Raw genomic sequence first — 24,285 nt, 5'->3', positions numbered from 1 at the left:
TGCCCTGGTGATGGACATTAACCTGAGGGGCTGTGAGGGTCATGCCCCTCTGCCAGTTTCCCTGGTAACTGATGAGCCAACCTGACATCAATTCCCCTATAATTGGTAGCCTCCTTCTTCCCAAGTAGCATAGATTGCTGCCATATGCTGCTTGCCCCCAGCCGTCCACAGTAGGCGTGTTGCTGCAGAACCTTTGGTTTCAGACAAGTAAGAGTCCCCTGTCCAATAATCACTGATGTTTCTGTCGCTGGCTCTGGGCTCTTACTTTGGTCTTGTGGCTGGGCAACTACAAAGGCTTGCAGGCCTGCGGGGTGCAGCCCAACAACTAATGAGCCAGCCAGGAGGCCGGGGAAACTCCCGTGAGCACCAAGCTGTCGGGAAATAAGGACGGAGAATGGAAGGTTGCAGGGGTAATTCAGAGGTGGCCGTCCACTAGCATATGGGGCCCTGTGACAGCTGTCTACCATGAGAGATGTCTTTCTCTTCCATTATATTGGTGACATCCTGTTAACCTCGGAGCCTTGCACTCATCTGACTGCAGCGGGATAGCTGGTGAGTACAGACAAAATGCAAGAACCTGGATACCCCCAGCCCATTACCCTTAAACAATTACAGACACAGGCTTTAGCGATATTAACTCAGGTACAGGCTTGTGTATTTGACGTGACCAGTTTTCCCGAAAGGTTTGGTTGGGGCCTGTTCTGAGAGCAAAATAATAAAAAGAGTACTCTTGGGTTTCTGATCCCAGCTATGGAGGGGGACAGAGCAACCATATAGTGTGACGGAACAACAGCTATATGCAGTCTACAATGCATCATAAACAGGTGGAAGACATTACAAAACGCTTACCCGAGTCCTGGAGCAAGGGAAAACAACACTGTTCCGGGTCTAGAACAGCTATGTGTGAAATAGGGGACCCCAATGGACATCAGTAGTGACCAAAGAGCCCATTTCACAGGCCATGAAGTTCAGGAATGAGCTGATAAAAAAGCCATACACTGGCATTTCCACCTGCCTTAGAACCCCACTGCTGCTAGATAATCAAAAGGATGAATGGACTTAAATTAAGAGTGAGCCAGAAATCTGATCTCTCAACGTGTGGACCAGGAGGCTAACTCAAGCCGTATGAGCTATAACTGAACATCCAGGAGCAATCATCCCAGTGCCTAGGCCGTGTTAACCCAGAGGCAACTAGTCAACACCAGCCAAGTTCAGCTGTTGACCACCAGACCGTTGCCGACTACCAGTCGGGACAATAGCTCACTTCTGCCCTTGCCACGGGAGCTACCCGCAGGGGAACACATTATAAAATGGCTCTGGGGACTTCCCTGGTGGCGCAGTGGTTGAGAGTCCGCCTGCCGATGCAGGGGACACGGGTTCGTGCCCCGGTCCGGGAGGATCCCACGTGCCGCGGAGCGGCTGGGCCCGTGAGCCATGGCCGCTGAGCCTGCGCGTCCGGAGCCTGTGCTCCACAACGGAAGAGGCCACAACAGTGAGAGGCCCGCGTACCGCAAAAAAAAAAAATGGCTCTGGGACCGGCAGGTGAGTCCCCGGTGGTTTGGATTTGCTGCCCTGTGGGGAAGAGGATTAGAAAGAGATTTACCGATTTCACCGGTGTTCTACCAGCCTCGCCTAAGACTGCTAAAGTAATTAATCCAGGCCCTCTACTGGAGAAAGGCACCATTATATTACACTGCCTGTCCAGGATTCAGCTTGGGCTGTGGGCTCCGAGGGTGAACAGGCGGGACGGTTCTGCAGGTCAGGACAAAAACGACACACGAGGTGGTATTATCTCAGAATGTGGTCACCGCTATTTTTTTTACTTAATGGTCATGATCTTCCCTGCATTGTGCCTGTTAAACATCTCCCATTTCATCCCTAGTCTGAGTGGAGGGAATTTCTTCTGACTGGGTGAGAACAGTGGCCTCACTGTGAAATGAATCTGATTGTGGAGTCTACAGTGAGATGTTGGTGTCGTCCTCTGAACTTCTGTGAAAAACTGACTCAGTAAGCACCTGGCTCTTGAACTCTTGATACTCTTTAGCTGCTATTACCTGTATTGCATTTGTGGTATTTGGTTGCAGTGCACCTCTACATAACTGACTCCAGGGGTAGCGAGGAAGAGGGTTGGACCAAGATTGTAAGGGTCATGCAGGGTCTGTATGGGTGGAGTATACAGTCAGGTCATTCAAGACAGCTGTGCCCTTGCTCTTTGTACATCCCTTGCTCCACCAGTCCCTACGCACTTGAACGTGCTTGTCCCCTGCCCAAGCTGGTGATTGTTCTAATCCTTAGGCCAGGTGGCTCCACCTGCTAGTTTATTAAAGAGAAACATCTGCCCTTGTGATACTTGTTAACCTGAGGGGTCTGTGAGGACATGCCCCTAGCTGCCGGTTTCTCTGGTAACTGATGAGCCGAACTGGCATCAATTCCTTCTATAAATGGTAGCCTCTTTCTCCCAGAAGGAGTCTGCCGTGTTCTGCCTGCTGTATACCGTGGGGAGGTCACTCCAGGACCTTTTTGCTTCAGACGAGTAAGATCTCCCATCCAATAAACCATTGATGTTGCTGTCACTGTCGCTGTCTCTGAGCTCTTACTTCAGTCTCGAGGCTGTGCAACTACAAGGCTTGCAAGCCTGCAGGGTGCAGTTTTTTTTTTTTTTTTTTTTTTTTTTTTGCGGTACGCGGACCTCTCACTGTTGTGGCTTCTCCCGTTGCGGAGCACAGGCTCCGGACGCGCAGGCTCAGCGGCCATGGCTCAGGGACCCAGCCGCTCCGCGGCATGTGGGATCCTCCCGGACCGGGGCACGAACCTGTGTCCCCTGCATCGGCAGACAGACTCTCAACCACTGCGCCACCAGGGAAGCCCCAGGGTGCAGTTTAATACATGCCAAGCAGGTATCTGAAAATATCTGAAACGTCAGGTGTCACATAGATACTGACGGTATCCATGCCTGCTCTTCTCTAACTGCTGTTTTCTAACCAGAAAACAGAAAATTGTGAAATTGCTTTGCTATTTTTTACATGAACACTTAAGGAGGCAAAAATAAACATACATACATAATGCCATTCAAAAGTCACTGAATGCTTATCTATTGCCATTTTAAAAAATAAAAGTGACACCACTGCCCTCGCCGAGGCCTGGACCCACCCGGACCATAAGTTTGATCTTAGACACACAGAGCAAACCTTTGTGCACTGCTAAGATGCGGGAGGCTTGGAGCAAGGAAAGCTCTCTGAGGCCCAAGAGGGCCTTGCAGCTCTAGAGAAAGATTACAAAGAGATGGGCATGGATTCCGGGGAAGCAGAAGAGGAAAAAGAGGAGGAATAATAAACAGGGGAGTGCAGCTAGCAGGCACCCCTCTCTTCTGCTCTTTACTGCCACCCCTCAGACAGCTGGTTTCAAGTTGTTTACAGTTAGAGTTTCTGTATTACATGACTAAAATCACAGCTCTGAATGCTAAAAGCCTTTGAATTTTCACCTTAAATGAGTGGATTGTATGGTATGTAAACTATCTCAACAAAGCTCTTAAAAAAGAAAAAAAAACTGTCCAATAACCTTCAAGCCAGATAAATCCCTGTCCACCTCCAAGGCCTGAAAACTCCCAGTTACAGCTGGGCCACGTGGAAATGCATTCTTGGCTTCCACAAACTGTCATGGCTCCTTTGAATACTGAATTATTCCAACTCTTTCCAGGGGCCTAGTTAAGTAATTACCTAACCTACACTGGTGGAAACATCTGCGGATGGTCTGCTTTTCTATACCTTTCCCCAAGGTGTCCTGCAACATTGCCTTCCTTGCTTAGGGAGAGGCTCACAGATATGGGGTGATTTTTCCTTGGAAGTCTGTGTCGTCCCACAGCAGAATCTCCCTGCCAGGTGGTGTCCTTTTGCCATGGATTAAACCGTGCCCCCAGCCCCTGCATCCCACCATCAGGCAGATCTACTCCCTACTTTAGCTTTCTCAGCTCAGGGAGACTCAGTCTGTGAGATTGGAAACCTAAAGCCCAAGAGGCCTCTTAGTGGGGAGAGATGTGAAGCTAACTATGGAAAGAGCTAACGAGGTGTGTGGGGAGAACAGAAAATATTCTTCTTTCTGCTGCTGTGCTGCCTTCACTGCCCACTCTGTCTTCCCTAGTGGTACATGACCTTCCAGTCATTGATCACAATTCGAATGAAACCCTTTTACCACTGGAGCCAAACACACTGTCTTCCTCTGAGTGAACAGAAATGTCTTATTGCTTCAGCAAAGCCCTGTATCCCAGTGACCTTGATAATTTAGGTATCTTAGTAAAATTATGTACAATGCTAAGACTTTTAGAATCTATAATTCACTGACAGGAATTACAAGGAAGATTAGAATTAAGGGTGAATAACTTCAAGTTTGAGAAGATATTCCAAAGAATCTGATCTTTATTCTGGGGAAAAAATTTCTCTCTCCAGTTTTCAAATGCAAATTGAGTTGGAAATAGGAAAATGATGTAAGAACAACTTCAGAAATTCTATGTAAATTACATTGGATTGCAAATTCCTTAGGAAAGACAAAGTACTATGTGATGGCAAAATAATAAGTTGCTGCAGAGGCTAATGTTCTGCCTCATTCAGTTTCCACTGGCGGATGAGAATGAGATTCTTGAGAACTTACCTGCTTTATTTGTAGTCCCTCAAATGTGATATTAGCATCAGCTATATCCATCAAAAGGGGGAAGGGAGTTGAATGCTCTGCTGCCGTCATTCATAAAGCTAGGAACCTTGCTTAAGCATCTGTTTGCTCTGCCAGGTAGTATAAATAATGCCATCAAGTATGTGTAATCAATCACCAGGTGCTTTGGATTGCTGCCTCAGCAATAATTTAACGAGAAGTGTGGTGGCTCGACAGCAAGTGCAGTTCTCTGCAGCAAAGAGAATGTCTTGGTCTCTCAAAAGGACGCATATTAAAGTTTTATTTTGGAGAGTTCTGAAATGTGCATAAACGAATGCTGAATGCCTATCTCTTGAACTTCAGGCTCTTATATCCAAATGTCTACCCAACATATCCATCTGCATGTTTATCTCAAATGCAACATGTTCAAAACTGAAGTTCTTTCTTCTTTCCCAAACCCACCTCTTCAAACTCTTCCTCATCTCATTTAGTGGCAACTCCATCCTTCTGGTTATGCAAACCTAAAAAGTTTAGAGTCATCACAGACTCCTGTCTTCCTCTAGATACCTACATTCAATATAAGCAAATTCCATGTAAACTAGCTTTAAAATATAACAGATACTAAGCATTTCTCGCCACACCCCACTGCTACCAGTGCCATGTCATCTCTCACCTGAATTATTGGAACATCCTCCTAACCCTTCTCAGTCCTCCATCGCCCTTTCTCAGTCCATTTTCATTCCAGCTTCCAAAGCGATTATCTAAAAACACGTCAGATCGTGTCACTTTTCTCAAGTACTTTCAGTGAGTTACCATATTACTCACACTAAAAACAGATTCCATACAATGGCCTACAAGGCCTGAAACAACTTATTCTACCCCTTTGCCTCTCTGATCTTTTGTTATACAGTATTCCCTCTTACTCTAAGTCTCCTGGGCCCCTTGCTGTTCCTCAAAACACCAAACACAAACACCTCAGCACCTTTGCACTTGCTGTTTCTTCTCCTCTGGAATGCTCTCCCCCCAGATATGCACATGCCTCCTTTTCTCACTTTCTTCAAATCTTTGCCCATGTCTCACCTTCTTTAAGCTGATTTTTCTGCTCCCTTTTGTGTTCTTGACTTCCTCCATGCTTTTTTATGTACCTGTAATTTATTCATTTTCATTGCTATTAAGTATTCCATTGTATGAATAAGCCACAATCCACTTATCCATTCTGTTGATAGATATCTATGTTGTTTCCAATGTTTTGCTATTACAAAAATTCCTCCTTGAACATGGCTCCTGGTGCAAAATTGCTGGATTATAGGCTTGTGCATCTTCAACTTTGCTATATAATACTAAATTGTTTTTTCAAAAATGGTTGTATCAATTTATACACTCACCAATAATGTATAATTGTATTGTCTGTTCTCATCCTTGTTAATATTTTAAATTATCCCCAATCTGGTAGGTTTTAAATCATCTTTAATAATGGTTTTAATTTGCATTTTTTTCTGGCTATTAATGAGATTGAACATCTTATAATGTGTTTATTGGTTGTATCTGGATTTCAACAGTGAACAAATGACAAGTTAGCATAATCAAAGGGACTAAGCACAAAGATGTGCGTGGGATGTAGGCAAAACCCAGACTGTTACCAATAGACCTAACTCCACACCTAGATCCCAAAGGACCAGAGGAAGAAGAGGTTACTGGAAACCCAGAAGAGTAGAGTACTGTAAAGCAGGGGCCTTTTCTTGAAAGTAACAGCCAGAATGAGGACGCGGACAAGAAGAACAAATATCTCAACCTCATTTTCCTCCTTCCTTCTGATCTTTTGCCAGGAATCCCCATTGGCCAAATCCACCTGGAACTCTGCTGAGGCCAGGATCCTGGGCGGAGCACAAGGTGAAGAACAGTGGGAAGTTGGTATATAGGGGCAAACAAAAGATACTTGTAGGAGCCGTTCTCTTTCTCTTCTATGAAGTACCAATTCAAGACTATTGCCCATTTTTATATTAGGGTATCTTTTTCATATTTACTTATATTAGTTCTTTAGGTGGATAATTATTTCTATTGCAAACAAGATTAGTTTTCTTTCTAATTCTTATAACTTTTCCTTTTCTTGCCTTAATATGCTGGCTATAGCTTCCAATACAATAGTAGTAATCTTGTCTTGTTCATGATCTTAAAGAGAATCCTTTTAATATATGCTTCATTCAGTATAAATGCTTACTATAGTTGTTTTCTTAATAAAATACACTTTACCAGGATAAGGAAATGCCCTTCTGAGTTTGCCAAGAATTTTTTTTTAATTTCACATGGATGTTAACATTCAGCAAATACTTTTTCTGCATCTACTAGATCAAGCGTCTACAAACGCCTACACCACAGGCCAAATCCAGTCCACAATTTTTTGGGGGGAAATAAAATTTTACTGGAAAACAGACACACCCATTTGTTTAGTGTGTATATATGGCTGCTTACACTACAATGGCAGAATTGTGTAGTTCCAACAGAATGTTTGGTTTGCAAAGCTGAAAAATATTTACTATCTAGCTAAGCTCTTTACGGAAAATGTTTGCCACCTAACTAGATGATTATGTGACTTTTCTTTTTTACATCTGATCATGTGGTTTTGCCTGTTCTTCTCAAATCACATGCCAACATCCATTCTCTGCCCTTTTCTGCTCTGTTCCCTAGGAGGCTGATCTTAACTGCTTGCATCCCCAAGCTCCCTGACACTGACTTCCTATGGGGGCTAACAAATGAGAGGCTCTAGCAGGAGACGGGAGGGTTGTACCCTGCTATGGTCACAGTTTTAACAATGATTGTTACTGTTCTAACTTGTATTGTTCTGGCAGAGGTTGCTTTCCTCTATGACTACCACCACTGATGGTTAAACTCTTTTCCATGAATTCGTCTCTCAGTGGACATTTTCACTCTTTGCCCCTTCAAGCCTAGAGGTTTCTGGCTATTGCTAGTTACTAAATGTCCCACCATCCCTTGTGGGTTCCATTAATCTTTAAATAGTTCCTTAAATTCTCCTCAGTTAAAATGTTTTGTGTGTTTCATCTCTTTTTTGCCAGATCTCTTAGAAATGCAGTCATTAATTAAACCAAACTTGCATTTTGGGGATCCACTCAATTTGGTCATAATGCATATTTTTATAGGTCACTGGATTTGGTTTGCTAATTTATTTTTAGGTCTTTGTGTTCATGGGAGAATGACCTGTTATTTTCCTTTCTCATTCTGTCCTTTGCAGATTTTGGTATCAAGATTATGCTACCCTCATGCCAAAGATTTAAGGAGCAGTCCTTCTGCTTCTGCACCATGAATAATTGGTGTAAGATTAAAATTATGTACTCCTTAAATTTTGTTATAAATGTTTGGTAAAATCATATGGCTTATTATTTCTTCTTGAACCACTTTTGCAGGTTAAATTTTTCTATAATTTATCAGTTTTATTAAGGTTTCAAAATTATTAGAATAAAGTTATAATATCATTTATCTTTTAAATATCTGCATTATATGTGGTTCTGACCCTTTTTATATCACAATATTGTTTATAAATTCTCTAAGATTTTCTTAATTAGAACTTGCTAGGTTTGTCTCAATTTATTAGTGTTTTCAGAAAAGAAATTTTGGCTCAGTTCATCCTGTCATAGGCTTATTTTCTATTCCATTAATTTCTATTATGTTCATGATTTCAAACCTATTTTCTTTAGGCTTATTCACTTGTTCTTTTTATACCACATTAAGTTGATGCTTAGCTCATTACTTTATAGCCTTTATTTTTTTCCAGTATAATCATGTAGGTCATAAATTTTCATCTAAGCACAATTTGAGCTACATCCCACAAACTTTTAAAAACAGCTTTATTAAGATATAATTCACATACCATACAATTCACCAGTTTAAAGTGAATAACTCAGTAGTTTTTGGTATATTACATTATTAATTTTTCTAAATTGTGGTAAAATATATATAACATAAATGTTGCCATTGTAACCATTTTAAGTGTACAGTTCAGTGACATTAATTACATTCACAATGTTGTGCAACCATTACTACAATTCCCAAAATGTCTTCATTACTTCAAACAGAAACCTTGTAGTCATTAATCATCAACTCCCCATTTCCCCTCCCCTATTCCCTGGTAAACACTAATCTATTTTCTATCTCTATGAATTTGCCTATTCTAGATGTTTCATGTAGGTGGAATCATACGATATTTTTCATTTTTTGTCTGACATATTTCACTTAGCATAATGTCTTCAAGGGTCAATCATGTAGCATTATTCAGAAATTCATTCCTTTTGATGGCCGAATAATATTCCACTGCATGTATATACCACATTTTATTTATTCATTCATCTGTTGATAGACACTTAGGCTGTTTCTACCTTTTGGCTATTGAATAATGCTACAATAAACATTGGCATACACTTATCTGTTCCAGTCCCTGTTTTCAATTCCTTTGGGTATATACCTACAAGTGGAATTGCTGGGTCATATGGTAATACTATGTTTAGCTTTTTGAGGAACAAACAGTTTCCCATAGTGGCTGAACCATTTTACATTCCTGTCAGCAATATACAAGGTTTCCAATTTCTCCACATTCTCATCAACACTTCTTATTTTCCTTTTTTTTTCCCCCCAACTATCACAGCCATTCTAGTAAGTGTGAAGTGGTGTCTCATTTGTATATCTTCTTTAGAGAAATGTATAATCAAGTCTTTTGCCCATTTTTAAATTGGGTTCTTGTCTTTTTGTGTGTTGAGTTACAAGAGTTTTTATATATTCTTGATTTTATGACTTTCCACATTACATAAAAAGAAATCATTACCCTTTTAACTGATAACATATTAGCTACCTCAGGTAGAATTAGTGATTATTAAACATAGTTTGTGATCAGTGTGGCTTAACAGGGGATTGACTGTAAGTCCTATTCTCAAAGTCTAGGCAGATTTGCCACTGACTTGTTTCTAGCTATGACCAAGTAATATAAACCACCACTATGATTATTTTATCACTGTTTATTTACCACATAAAATTGTTAACTGAATAATATATGCATCTGTTTGTAAGGATGAAATTCTAAATGGAAAGAGCAAAAACCCAGAATAAAACACTCTCCAGAAATCCAGAGACTGTAGATTATATATTACAATGCAGTAGGAAAACATATTGGAGGAAGAGAACCATTCCATTTAGTATTTTTTTCTTCACCTCTATTTCAAAATAATACACAGGAAGGAAGGAAGTCAGATTCCCTTTCCTTTCATTTCTCTTCTGTTCGTCACTTCATTTCCTGGGACCTCTTCTCAGAACTAACAGAGGCTTCATTGGGATGTGGGGGGAGAGGAGGGAGTGAAGTGGTCATTGGCTATCTGGTCTCCTCCAGCTACCCACCAGGCCAAGGAAATGGCTTTCCTCACTATGAGCTCTTCACAAGGAACTTCAATGTGTGGACAGTGAGGCGGTCAGATAAGCGAAGTCCCCTGGACCCAATGCTCCTTAACTTCTAAACAAGTTTTGGGTGAGTACACAAAGGAAGTAGTTTTTTTTTTTTGTGGTACATGGGCCTGTCACTGTTGTGGCCTCTCCCGTTGTGGAGCACAGGCTCCGGATGCGCAGGCTCAGCGGCCATGGCTCACAGGCCCAGCCGCTCCGCGGCATGTGGGATCTTCCCGGATCAGGGCACGAACCCATGTCCCCTGCATCGGCAGGCGGACTCTCAACCACTGCGCCACCAGGGAAGCCCAGGAACTAGTATTAATGGGGGGTGAGGAAGTAAGAAAGGGGAGAGAGGAGGAAATTGAGGGATTAGAGGAAGCAGGAGAACCATTTGATCTGGTCCTCATGTTCAGGGCAATCTACCAATTTAGATACTTTCTAATTTGATGACATTGAATTGATCCTTGCCTGTTTAATATCAATTGTAACATTGCACAAAGCTGGCATTTCCCTCTCAATCAACAGATGCATTTGTGGAAAACAAAAATTTGGAAAAAATTTGCTTTTTAAATGTTTATTTTGTTTTTAATTACTAATCATAATGGTTAGAAACTCCAGCTGGAAGTGGCCCAGTCCTTTTTAGACCTCTGAACAAAAACAGAACTTTCTACACAGTCAAAAAATAAGTGGAAGAGGCTTAAGGTCGGGATCCCAACAAGATGTCTGTGCAAAAGGCTATCAATGAGATTTTAAGATTGGATGTAAGTAATGTATTCGTTAAGAACTACTGGTCACTATTCTATTGGAATGCAAGCTCTAGGAGGGCAGAGATATTTGTTTCTCATTGATATATCCTCAGTGCCAAAACAGTACATGGACATCGTAGACATTTAATACATACCTTTTCTGAGTGTATGAATGAATCCCATAACTAAATATCTAGTAAGTTTTATTTTGTAAATCTTAGTGAGTTACTTCTTTTTTAAAGATGGTGATATAAGAAAAAATTTACACTTGGAATGTTAATTATGATATTTAAAAATAACTTTTCAAATGAGGAAATTATTCAAAAATTTTTTTCCTTTATTATAGCTTAGCATTTCCATTTCTTTCTATATCATGGTTTGAAGTGTTCATAAAAATACCAGAAGGTGGCATATAAAACCTCATAAAGACACTGGAATTTTTTTGGTCAAAATTTTACTATATACTTACAGAAAACCTCGCTTAAATCCAGGCAAGAGGGACCTCACTCTCGACCCTTTGCTTGAGGGCTAGGCTCTGTCCCCCTTGAGCATATGTTCCTCCCTGTAGGGTGAAAAGATCACAGGGCTCAGGGATGTGCCCCTCCCCTCCTGGAGAACCTCTTCAAAGGCCTCCCTCCTAAGGCGGTGGACAGAGAGGTGGAGAGCACATCCCAAAGGCTTGGGCTGGTCAAAGGGTGCATCTGCAGGAGCTTGAATGGGGGAGAGGGGCAGCAATGGAGCGGGGAGAGTTGTTCTTGGGAGAGGATGGAGTTGAGACAAAGAACTCTCTATGACCAGCTCTCCCTGCTTTGCCACTCATTAGTGTGAAGCTTGAAGAGTCCAAGAATTCTAGGAACCTTAAGGCACATTTGCCAAGGTAGGAATAGTTTATTAGCTCAATTTATAACTTCTAAATATTTAGGTATATGGTATATTGAAATCCATTTTCACTCTTGACAGGGCCCTGCAAACATTAGAGACAAGATTATGTATATGTATATAATTTGTTATTTGTTTACATAACATCTGTATTTGGAATCTCTACGTTAGAATCCTGAGATTTCAGTAAAAAATCAGCATTTTATTTGAATAGCTTATATTCGCTATCAGGAAATAAAAATAACTTTCATCATAGGTGGCCTTTAATAGAATTTGCAAACAAAGACGAGTATGGCAGTTACTGCAGTTATATTCTAGTTTTCTTCCTTCAAGGAATATAGTAGGACTATATTAGGTGTGGCTATGTGGCTAGTTCTTTTTTTAAAACTTTGGTTTAGACTCTTTTTATAACAATTTTATTGAGCTATAATTCTCATAAAATTCACCCTTTTAAAGAATACAATTCAGTGGATCTTAGTAGTTTTTCAGTTATGCATCCAGCACCATTAACTTTGGAACATTGTTTTCACTACAAAAAGAAACCTGTACCCATTAGCAGTGTGTGACTAGGTTTTACCCTTGTTATGTGAGTAGGAAGGATGTGCATAATTACACACCAAGTCTTTTCACAGCTAGTGCTCAGTTCACCGTATTCTCCCCTTGCCATGGTCACTGGTGTATTCCAGTACTCAGGTTCCTTCAGCCTGCATCTTGGAGTGAGGATGAAAATGGATGCTTAATGAACCAAGAGGGTGGCTAAGAAATAACACTCTGTTATTTTAAGCCACTAAGATTTTGGGGTGGTTTGTAGACACAACCTGGTGTAACCCAGCATGACCAGTGCACACAGGATAAAGGTCTGTTTGATGAGAAAGTATTTAGAGGAGATAGAATTCTAAAAAAAAAAAAAAAAAAAAAATGCTTAGGAATTGTAATTCTAAAATGATTCATTACTAATTACCCTGTTACAATGGAAAAAGACTTTGAGTCAGATGATCACTGAAGAAAAGTCACTTTATTTGAGCCAAGAAAAGGGCACTTGACCACTTATATTTACCAGAGAGAGTTCAGTATGACTCCATCATGAACTTTGTTCTGCTAATAGGAGCAGGATAGGTATCACTGTTTGAGACAACTATGTTTTCTTAAGGTGTTTGTTTTTGTTTGTTTTTTTTTTAATACAGCAGGTTCTTATTAGTGTTCTATTCTATACACATCAGTGTATACATGTCAATCCCAATCACCCAATTCAGCATACCACCAAACCCAACCCCCCATGGCTTCCCCCCTTGGTGTCCATACGTTTGTTCTCTCTATCTGTGTCGCAATTTCTGCCCTGAAAAACGGTTCATCTGTACCATTTTTCTAGGTTCCAAATACATGCATTAATATACGATATTTGTTTTGCTCTTTCTGACTTACTTCACTCTGTATGACAGTCTCTAGATCCATCCACGTCTCAACAAATGACCCAATTTCGTTCCCTTTTATGGCTGAGTAATATTCCATTGTATATACATACCACTACTTATTTATCCATTCGTCTGTCGATGGGCATTTAGGTTGCTTCCATGACCTGGTTATTGTAAATAGTGTTGCAATGAACATTGGGGTGCATGTGTCTTTTTGAATTGTGGTTTTCTCTGGGTATATGCCCAGTAGTAAGATTGCTGGATCATACGGTAATACTATTTTCAGTTTTTTGAGGAACCTCCATACTGTTCTCCATAGTGGCTGTATCAATTTACATTCCCACCAACAGTGCAAGAGGGTTCCCTTTTCTCCACACCCTCTCCAGCATTTGTTGTTTGTAGATTTTCTGATGATGCCCATTCTAACTGGTGTGAGATGATACCTCATTGTAATTCTGATTTGCATTTCTCTAATAATTAGTGATGTTGAGCAGCTTTTCATGTGCCTCTTGGCCATCTGTATGTCTTCTTCTTTAGAAAGATGTCTATTTAGGTCTTCTGACCATTTTTGGATTGGGTTGTTTGTTTTTTTAATATCGAGCTACATGAGCTGTTTATATGTTTTGGAGATTAATCCTTTGTCCGTTGATTCCTTTGCAAATATTTTCTCCCATTCTGAGGGTTGTCTTTTCATCTTATTTATGGTTTCCTTGCTGTGCAAAAACTTTAAGTTTCATTAGGTTCCATTTGTTTTTTTTTGTTTTTTTTTCCCATTACTCTAGGAGGTGGATCAAAAAGATCTTGCTGTGATTTATGTCAAAGAGTGTTCTTCCTATGTTTTCCTCTAAGAGTTTTATAGTGTCCGGTCTTACATTTAGGTCTTGAATCCATTTTGAGTTTATTTCTGTGTATGGTGTTAGGGAGTGTTCTAATTTCTTTCTTTTACATGGAGCTGTCCAGTTTTCCCAGCACCACTTATTGAAGAGACTGTCTTTTCTCCATTGTATATCCTTGCCTCCTTTGTCATAGATTAGTTGACCATAGGTGCATGGGTTTATCTCTGGGCTTTCTATCCTGTTCCATTGATCTATCATTCTGTTTTTGTGCCAGTACCATATTGTCTTGATTACTGTAGCTTTGTAGTATAGTCTGAAGTCAGGGGGTCTGATTCCTCCACCTCCGTATTTTTCCCTCAAGATTGCTTTGGCTATTGGGGGTCTTTTTTGTCTCCATACAAATTTTAAGATTTTTTGTTCTAGTTCTGTAAAAAATGCCATTGGTAATTTGATAGGGATTGCATTGAATCTGTAGATTGCTTTGCGTAGTATAGTCATTTTCACAATATTTATACTTCCAATCCAAGAACATGGTATATCTCTCCAACTGTTTGTATCATCTTTAATTTCTTTCATCAGTGTCTTATAGTTTTCTGCATACAAGTCTTTTGTCTCCCTAGGTAGGTTTATTCCTAGGTATTTTATTCTTTTTGTTGCAATGGTAAATGGAAGTGTTTCCTTAATTTCTCTTTCAGATATTTCATCATTAGTGTATAGGAATGCAAGAGATTTCTGTGCATTAATTTTCTATCCTGCAACTTTACCCAATTCATTGATTAGCTCTGGTTTTCTGGTGGCATCTTTAGGATTCTCTATGTATAGTATCATGTCATCTGCAAACAGTGACAGTTTTACTTCTTCTTTTCCAATTTGTATTCCTTTTATTTTTCTTCTCTGATTGCCGAGGCTAGGACTTCCAAAACTATGTTGAATAATAGCAGTAAGAGTGGACATCGCTGTCTTGTTCCTGATCTTAGAGGAAATGCTTTTAGATTTTCACCATTGAGAATGATGTTTGCTGTGGGTTTGTCGTATAAGGACTTTATTATGTTGAGGTAGGTTCCCTCTATGCCCACTTTCTGGAGAGTTTTTATCATAGATGGGTGTTGAATTTTGTCAAAAGCTTTTTCTGCATCTATTGAGATGATCATATGGTTTTTATTCTTCAATTTGTTAATATGGTGTATCACATTGATTGATTTGCATATATTGAAGAATCCTTGCATCCCTGGGATAAATCCCACTTGATCATGGTGTATGATCCTTTTAATGTGTTGTTGGATTCTGTTTGCTAGTAGTTTGTTGAGGATTTTTGCATCTATATTCATCAGTGATAATGATCTGTAATTTTCTTGTTTTGTAGTATCTTTGTCTGGTTTTGGTATTAGGGTGATGGTAGCCTCATAGAATGAGTTTGGGAGTGCTCCTTCCTCTGCAATTTTTTGGAAGAGTTTGAGAAGGATGGGTATTAGCTCTTGTCTAAATGCTTGATAGAATTCACCTGTGAAGCAACCTGGTCCTGGACTTTTGTTTGTTGGAAGATTTTTAATCACAGTGTCAATTTCAGTACTTGTGATTGGTCTGTTCATATTTTCTATTTCTTCCTGGTTCAGTCTTGGAAGGTTATACCTTTCTAAGAATTTGTCCATTTCTTCCAGGTTGTCCACTTTATTGTCATAGAGTTGCTTGTAGTAGTCTCGTAGGATGCTTTGTATTTCTGTGGTGTTGTAACTTCTCCTTTTTCATTTCTAATTTTATTGATTTGAGTCCTCTCCCTCTTTTTATTGATGAGTCTGGCTAATGGTTTATCAATTTTGTTTATCTTCTCAAAGAACCAGCTTTTAGTTTTATTGATCTTTGCTATTGTTTTCTTTGTTTCTATTTCATTTATTTCTGCTCTGATCTTTATGATTTCTTTCCTTCTGCTAACTTTGGGTTTTGTTTGTTCTTCTTTCTCTAGTTCCTTAGGTGTAAGGTTAGATTGTTTACTTGAGATTTTTCTTGTTTCTTGAGGTAGGCTTGTATAGCTATAAACTTCTCTCTTAGAACTGCTTTTGCTGCATCCCATACGTTTTGGATTGTCGTGTTTTCATTGTCATTTGTCTCTAGGTATTTTCTGATTTCCTCTTTGATTTCTTCAGTGATCTCTTGGTTATTTAGTAACGTAGTGTTTAGCCTCCATGTGTTTGTGTTTTTTACGGTTTTTCCCCTGTAATTCATTTCTAATCTTATAGCGTTGCGGTCAGAAAAGATGCTTGATATGATTTCAGTTTTCTTAAGTTTACTGAGGCTTGATTTGTGACCCAAGAAGTGATCTATCCTGGAGAATGTTCTGTGTGCACTTGAGAAGAAAGTGTAGTCTGCTGTTTTTGGATGGAATGTCCTATAAGTATCAATTAAATCTATCTGGTCTATTGTGTCATTTAAAGCTTCTGTTTCCTTATTATTTTCATTTTGGATGATCCGTCCATTGGTGTAAGTGAGGTGTTTAAGTCCCCCACTATTATTGTGTTACTGTTCATTTCCTCTTTTACAGCTGTTTGCAGTTGCCTTATGTATTGAGGTGCTCCTATGTTAGGTGCATATATATTTATAATTGTTATATCTTCTTCTTGGATTGATCCCTTGATCATTATGTGGTGTCCTTCCTTGTCTCTTGTAACATTCTTTATTTTAAAGTCTATTTTATCTGATATGAGTATTGCTACTCCAGCTTTCTTTTGATTTCCATTTGCATAGAATACCTTTTTCCATCCCCTCACTTTTCAGTGTATGTGTCCCTAGGTTTGAAGTGGGTCTCTTGTAGACAGCATATAGATGGGTCTTGTTTTTGTATCCATTCAGGCAGCCTGTGTCTTTTGGTTGGGGCATTTAATCCATTCACGTTTAAGGTAATTATCGATATGTATGTTCCTATTCCCATTTTCTTAATTGTTTTGGGTTTGTTTTTGTGGGTCCTTTTCTTCTCTTGTGTTTCCCACTTAGAGAAGTTCCTTTAGCATTTGTTGTAAAGCTGGTTTGGTGGTGCTGAATTCTCTTAGCTTTTGCTTGTCTGTAAAGCTTTTGATTTCTCCATCAAATCTGAATGAGATCCTTGCTGGGTAGAGTAATCTTGGTTGTAGCTTCTTCCCTTTCGTCACTTTAAGTATATCATGCCACTCCCTTCTGGCTTGTAGAGTTTCTGCTGAGAAATCAGCTGTTAACCTTATGGGAGTTGCCTTGTATGTTATTTGTTGCTTTTGCCTTGCTGCTTTCAATAATTTTTCTTTGTGTTTAATTTTTGCCAATTTGATTACTATGTGTCTTGGTGTGTTTCTTCTTGGGTTTATCCTGTATGGGTCTCACTGTACTTCCTGGACTTGGGTGGCTGTTTCCTTTCCCGTGTTAGGGAAGATTTTGACTATAACCTCTTCAAATATTTTCTCGAGTCCTTTCTCTCTTCTCCTTCTGGGACCCCTATAATGTGAATGTTGTTGCATTTAATGTTGTCCCAGAGGTCTCTTAAGCTGTCTTCATTTCTTTTCATTCTTTTTTCTTTATTCTGTTCCGCAGCAGTGAATTCCACCATTCTGTCTTCCAGGTCACTTATCCGTTCTTCTGCCTCAGTTATTCTGCTATTGATTTTTTCTAGTGTAGTTTTCATTTCAGTTATTGTATTGTTCATCTCTGTTTGTTTGTTCTTTACTTCTTCTTTGTTAAACATTTCTTGCATCTTCTCTATCTTTGCCTCCATTCTTTTTCTGAGGTCCTGGATCATCTTCACTATCATTATTCTGAATTCTTTTTCTGGAAGGTTGCCTATCTCCACTTCATTTAGTTGTTTTTCTGGGGTTTTATCTTGTTCCTTCATCTGGTACATAACCCTCTGCCTTTTCATCTTGTCTATCTGTGAATGTGGTTTTTGTTCCAGAGGCTTCAGTATTGTAGTTCTTGTTGCTTCTGCTGTCTGTCATCTGGTGGATGAGGCTGTCTTAGAGGCTTGTGCAGGTTTCCTGATTGGAGGGACTGGTGGTGGGTAGAGCTGGCTGTTGCTCTGGTGGGCAGAACTCAGTAAAACTTTAATCCGCTTGACTGCTGATGGGTGGGGCTCGGTTCCCTCCCTGTTGGTTGTTTGGCCTGAGGCAACCCAACACTGGAGCCTACCTGGGCTCTTTGGTGGGGCTAATGGCAGACTCTGGGAGGGCTCACGCCAAGGAGTACTTCCCAGAACTTCTGCTGCCAGTGTCCTTGTTCCCACAGTGAGCCACAGCCACCGCCCGCCTCTGCAGGAGACCCTCCAACACTAGCAGGTAGTTCTGGTTCAGTCTCCCCTGGGGTCACTGCTCCTTCCCCTGGGTCCCGATGCGCACACTACTTTGTGTGTGCCCTCTAAGGTGGAGTCTCTGTTTCCCCCTGTCCTGTCAAAGTCCTGCAATCAAATCCCACTAGCCTTCAAAGTCCGATTTTCTAGGAATTCTTCCTCCCGTTGCTGGACCCCCAGGTTGGGAAGCCTGACGTAGGGCTCAGAGCCTTCACTCTAGTGGGTGGACTTCTGTGGTAGAAGTGTTCTCCAGTCTGTGAGTCACCCACCCAGCAGTTATGGGATTTGATTTTGCTGTGATTGCGCCCCTCCTACTGTCTCATTGTGGCTTCTCCTTTGTCCCTGGATGTGGGGTATCTTTTTGGTGAGTTCCAGTTTCTTCCTGTCGATGACTGTCCAGCAGCTAGCTGTGATTCTGGTGTTCTCACAAGAGGGAGTGAAAGCACGTTCTTCTACTCCGCCATCTTGGTTCAGCTTCTGTTTTCTAAAGGTTTGTTTCTGGAATTCTACTTGGAATTCACTTGTCTGTGGTATAAGATGGAGTCCTTGATTTCTTTCCTCCAATCACTTTTACTTTAGCCTATATTAAACATAATTTAACCTTTCTTAAATGAGTAACTGTAATACCTCACCTCAGGTTTCTATTTTCAATATCACTGTTCAGTATGGTTGATGCCAAAAATATGAGATATTCTGTAGATCTTGAGATATGCTCCATTTATTACTAATGCTACTAGAATAGTTCAGGTTCCTATTATTCATCATCACTTCAAAGTCATAACTAATCCTCCATGCTTTGCTTCTCTCCTCCTCTAATCAGTTCTTTACTAGTTGCCAGATTAAGCTTCCTAAATCATAGTCCTGATGACACTTCCCTATACAAAGACCTTCAATGGGTCTCAGAAAATAAAAAATAATTTAACTAGGTATTTATATTACTTTGCTAGGGCTGCTGTAACAAAGTGCCACAAACCTGGTGACTTAAAGAAAAGATACTGTTTCACAGTTCTGGAGGCTACAAAGCTGAAATGAAGGTGTTGACAGGGCTGCTTCCTTCTCTGGGCTCTGAGGAAGAGTCTATTCCATGCCTCTCCTTTAGTTTCTGGTGGTTTTCTGGTAACCTCTGGCATTCCTTGGCTTGTGGATGAATCACCCCGATCTCTGCCTTCATCTTCACATGGCATTCTCCCTGACTCTATGACCAAATTTCCCCCTCTTGTAAGGATATCAGTCATACTGGATTAGGCCCCACTCTACTTCAACATGACCTCATCTTAACTAATCAATATCTGCAATAACCTTTTTTCCAAATAAGGTCACATTCTAAGGTACTAGGGTTTACAACTTCAACATGACTTCAACATGTGAATTTGGAGGAAGGGGGACACAATTCAACCCCTAACAGTATTCAAAGCCCTCCACAAGGTTTCCTACTTCCCCTTCAGCTTTATCTCCCCATACCTTACCATTTCACCTTACACTGGAGGCAATGTAGACAACAAAAAGCCCTGCCTTTCTGTAAATCATTACAATACTTTCTGTCTCTGTGCATTTGTTTTCCTCTAATTTTTTGGACCCTCTCACCAAATCCTATTCATTCTTCAGGGTCAAGCTCAAAAGATCCTTCTTCCATTAATAGCCTAAGTTTCCTATCCAGAAATAAACTCTTTCTTTTCTTCCTCCCTAAATATATTATTTGTACTTTTCTTATGGAACTTAGCACATAACTTGTAACTACTGTTGTACATGGCTTATATGATCTATATTCCCTACTGGACTGTATGTCTCTCTTGGGGACAAGGCACACACAGCATTTATTTTTCCCACAGTATTCTTCAAAGTGCTTTATAACAAATATTTGTTGAGCAAAGTTATAACTATCATAGAAATTATAGTTTAAAATCTTTGATATCAGTTATTTTATAATTATTATTTACTTAAGGCTGAAGAAAAAATCTTATTAATGGATGCTTCTGACTTTAATATATACTATGGAAATGCACAAATGTTTTCAAACCAATATATAGTTTCAGATCCTAATCCTGAGCCTGTCTAACAAGGTGAACTTACCAATACACTGTAAGAGCCCATTAAACAACTCTAAATTTTTTCCTACAATATTGTTTTTAGACGTTCCAATGACACAGAAAGAGGTTTCATTTATCACATTTAATAAATATTTATTAATGCAATTCTAGGTAGTTCAAACATTTTTTAAAAGGGGGGAATATTAAAAAAAAAATTAAAACTGAAAACATGGTACCAATATCAAACAAAGTTTTGAGCTAGAATTTAGTTTACTTCCTAAGAAGCAAGCATGCTTTGCCTGTTCTCTTTTTAGAAGAAAAAATGACATCTATGTAATATACTTCCTTTGCATATATATATATATATATATATATATATATATATATATATATATATGCACTGACATTCAAATGAGGCACAACTTTAGATAAATAAATAGTTATAAAATAAATCTTCAGGATTTAGTCATTAAGAGTTTGTCAAGATACTTTTTCTAAATAACCTTTTTGAATGGAAAAGATAACAAGATTCAAGGAGATATACTTTCTAAACAAGCACTTTAAATGAATTTTGGTGTTCACTAACTTAAGTACTCAAGGACTTGGTTTGAAGAGTCCAAGAGACTAAAAGTCTGCTTTTCAAGAGTACTATGATCTTCTATCAAGGGAGAGATTTTGGCATTTCTATATTCTAACAGTTCACGATCCTTGCTTGATGTCAGTAATTCATTGTCGACTACTCCAATAGTCGCATCTTCTACCAGAATATTTGCTTGGTATGCTCCGACTGAAATTTCAGGCATTCCAATGTAGTCATGATCTGCCACTACTGAACCTTGTAAGAGATAAAGACTGTCTGAAAGAAGAAACATAAGTTTGCCTTTTAGAATTATAATTAAACCACTTTAAAATTAAATAATGTTAAATGAGGAACAAAATTCCAAGTAATACAAATTAACTATCAAGATTAATTTCTGGTGGGTTCTCGTATCTCCTAAATAAATATGTCAAAGAATGAATAAAATGACATATGAATTTGACAGTGCATACATACAGAATTCAGGAAAGATCAAGGACTTTAAAAGAGCCAAACTTTTTTTTTCCAATTAAAAAAAAAAGGAATAATATAAAGGGATTTTTTTTTTTACAGGATTTAAAAAAAAATTTTATTGGGGTATAGTTGATTTACAATGTTGTGTTAGTTTCAGGTATACAGCAAAGTGAATCTGTTATACATACACATATATCCACTCTTTTTTGGATTCTTTTCCCATTTGGCCATTACAGAGTATTCTCTTGACCTGTGTTTGGTAGGTGTGGGTGGAGTGGGTGGTAGGTGTGGGTGAGGGGCTGAGAATCATGGTATAGATTAAAAACGAAAGTTATAAAACTATATTTTTGATATTGATGATATTCTTAATATACTTCTGCAAAGCATTTCTGGGTGAATTAACATCTCGAAAGATATTTTAACAAATGGAATTGTTAAATACTTACATTTACAACTTTAGATAATTCTCTGGTCTTTATAGAATCCATATCAGGGCAATAATATTAAATTGTCACAATATGAAATGATAAACTAAAATGAAGATTAAGTTCCTAGAATCAGGCTTATATAATAGGAATGTGAAAGTAGGCAGGCTACAACGAATTAGATTAAAAAGCTTAGCTTACTTAAGTCTAATTTAATATTAAAATGCTCATGACCTCTTAAAAGGTGTAGCTAAATCCATACTAAAATGAGACGAGGAATCTTCCCTGTCAGCATTTCATTCTATTTTGAGCAAATTTATCATCACTATCAGGAAAAAAATGCTTAATATGAAAAACACATGGCAAAGTAGCATCATCTTTATAAATAAAGGTTAATTATATAAAAGAATTTCTCCCTACATAATATTTTAATTCATTACAACAAAGAACTATTCCACCGCCGCTGATTAACTTCCTGGACCCCTGCCTTCTCTTTCTGGATTTTCTCCCAAAACATTAACAGATTCTCTTAAAGATTTTAATACCTTAAAGAATCCTCAAATTTTAAGTCTAATAAATAGCAAAAGGAACATTAATTATCCATTTAGATTAGAGATCAATGAAAGTTTCTCAGAGCAGATAAATTTGGTAATATATCCCAGAACATTATTCCACCCTACCCATCCTCATACTAATATGTGAAAAGCTAACTGAATCTATTCCAACCCTATAAGTTACACATTTATGAGCTTTAAATTTACAAACATCAAAAGATCAAACAGGACTTCCCTGGTGGCGCAGTGGTTAAGAATCTGCCTGCCAATGCAGGGGACATGGGTTCGAGCCCTGGTCCGGGAACATCCCACATGCCGCAGAGCAACTAAGCCCGTGTGCCATAACTACTGAGGCTGCACTCTAGAGCCTGTGAGCCACAACTACGCGTGCCTAGAGCCCATGCTCCACAACAAGAGAAGCCACCACAATGAGAAGCCCGCGCACTGCAACAGAGTAGGCCCCGCTCGCCGCAACTAAAAGAAAGCCCTCACACAGCAACGAAGACCCAATGCAGCCAAAATAAACAAACAAACAAATAAATAAACTTAAAAAAAAGAATATTAAAAAAAAGATCAAATAAAGCTATGCTCTCTCCCAACAATGGCATAAGTAGACTTGGGCTTGTATGGACATTTAGTTTTGCCCATTTACTTCTTCATTAGGCAAAGTGTAGTTGGTATTTTAGTTTTGAGAGGCTTTCTAAGTTTAACCCCACCAATTCTTATTAATGCAAAAGTAGTAATTAGATTGAAAAGGCTGTTAAGAAGATATACATACTTATGATGGAAATAAAAGTATGGGTAATTGAAGGTGATAAGAAAATGATTTTTGTGTGTTAGTAGGGGATGTATTGCTGAACAAGAGAACCAGTCTGAAAGATACAAAAATCATGCAACCCATGAGAAGTGCTATGCCCAAGAGTAGCAGGAAAGAAGAAAAAATGATCAGTGAAATTGAAACACTTTTAGAATGTGTTGCTAGAGCTTCAACATCAAAGTCTGCTATTAGCTTGTTAATACTAGAGAAAGATAGGTTGTAATTTAAAAGAGAACTTAAAAAGGTTAGATATGGTAAAAATGTTGCTGATGAAATTTTTCTAATAAGCCATGAAGAATTTCATAAGTTCAGGGTACACTGCTGCAATGTATTAGTGACAGCAGCTACAATATAGCATTTAAAGTATTTCCAAATTGGATCTTTGCAGAGATCTTTGATGAAGGAAGTTTTCTGTCTCAAAAATTTTTTTGCATACAGAAAGCGGGTCTATTGTAGTAAAATATGTCCAGTAAACATGTATCAACAGGGAAACTATGGATAGATGTAAAGCTCTTAGAAGTTATCACTTTGATTTCCTGCAAATGCATTCAAAGACCTTGAGCGTAAGCACCTCCTAATTACAGTAGACTTAGAAACAAATGGACTTTACCAACCTCACCTGTTTGTAAGAGGACAGCTTCTATATGAAAGTAACCAATATATATCTGAATATACATACACACACACACACACACACACACTTTCTTTTAAATAAACTTTAAAGTAACTTAGTGTGATAAAACTGTAGAGAATAAAGATTATACTCAGCAAATTCTACACAAATCACTCTATATGCAATTGAAAACTACTCTGGAGATTTCAAGCCTTCTTTGTGTAGGAAAAAACAAAATTCTCATTCATTCATAAAGGTCAAATATGTTTCAATTCCTACTATGTTCTAAATCTAGTGGACCCAAGAGAAATGCTCTTTAACTTCGAAAAAGATTACCAAAGACTTACCAGAAAGAGATTTTTGAGGCCTTACATACATGTTGAAATAATCTATCTTAGATAGATAATAAATAATGCTATCTTAAATATACTGGGTAACTATAAAATATATTATTAAAATTTTTTTCACCTACTTTTTAAACATGGCTACTAGAAAATTTTAAATTTTATATTACATAGTTTTTGCATTACATATCCATTGGA

The 24,285-nt window shown here is 38.8% G+C and overlaps 1 protein-coding gene across 4 annotated transcripts in view; it reads right to left on the bottom strand.

Annotated features, from left to right (window-relative positions):
• Window positions 1-20,458: 20,458 nt before the first annotated feature.
• GIN1 (gypsy retrotransposon integrase 1) overlaps window positions 20,459-24,285 on the bottom strand; it is a 28,839-nt gene continuing 25,012 nt past the window's right edge. For all 4 annotated transcript variants that reach the window (XM_060009082.1, XM_060009080.1, XM_060009083.1 and 1 more), the window contains one exon: window positions 20,459-21,139. In XM_060009082.1, the coding sequence (XP_059865065.1) occupies window positions 20,865-21,139 (275 nt within the window). In that variant the 3' untranslated portion in view covers window positions 20,459-20,864. The remainder of the gene's footprint in view (window positions 21,140-24,285) is intronic.

The sequence above is a fragment of the Delphinus delphis genome, chromosome 3 (genome assembly GCF_949987515.2).
Source record: "Delphinus delphis chromosome 3, mDelDel1.2, whole genome shotgun sequence".
Classification (NCBI taxonomy): Eukaryota; Metazoa; Chordata; class Mammalia; order Artiodactyla; family Delphinidae; genus Delphinus; species Delphinus delphis.
This window is presented reverse-complemented; position numbering and strand designations above follow the sequence as displayed.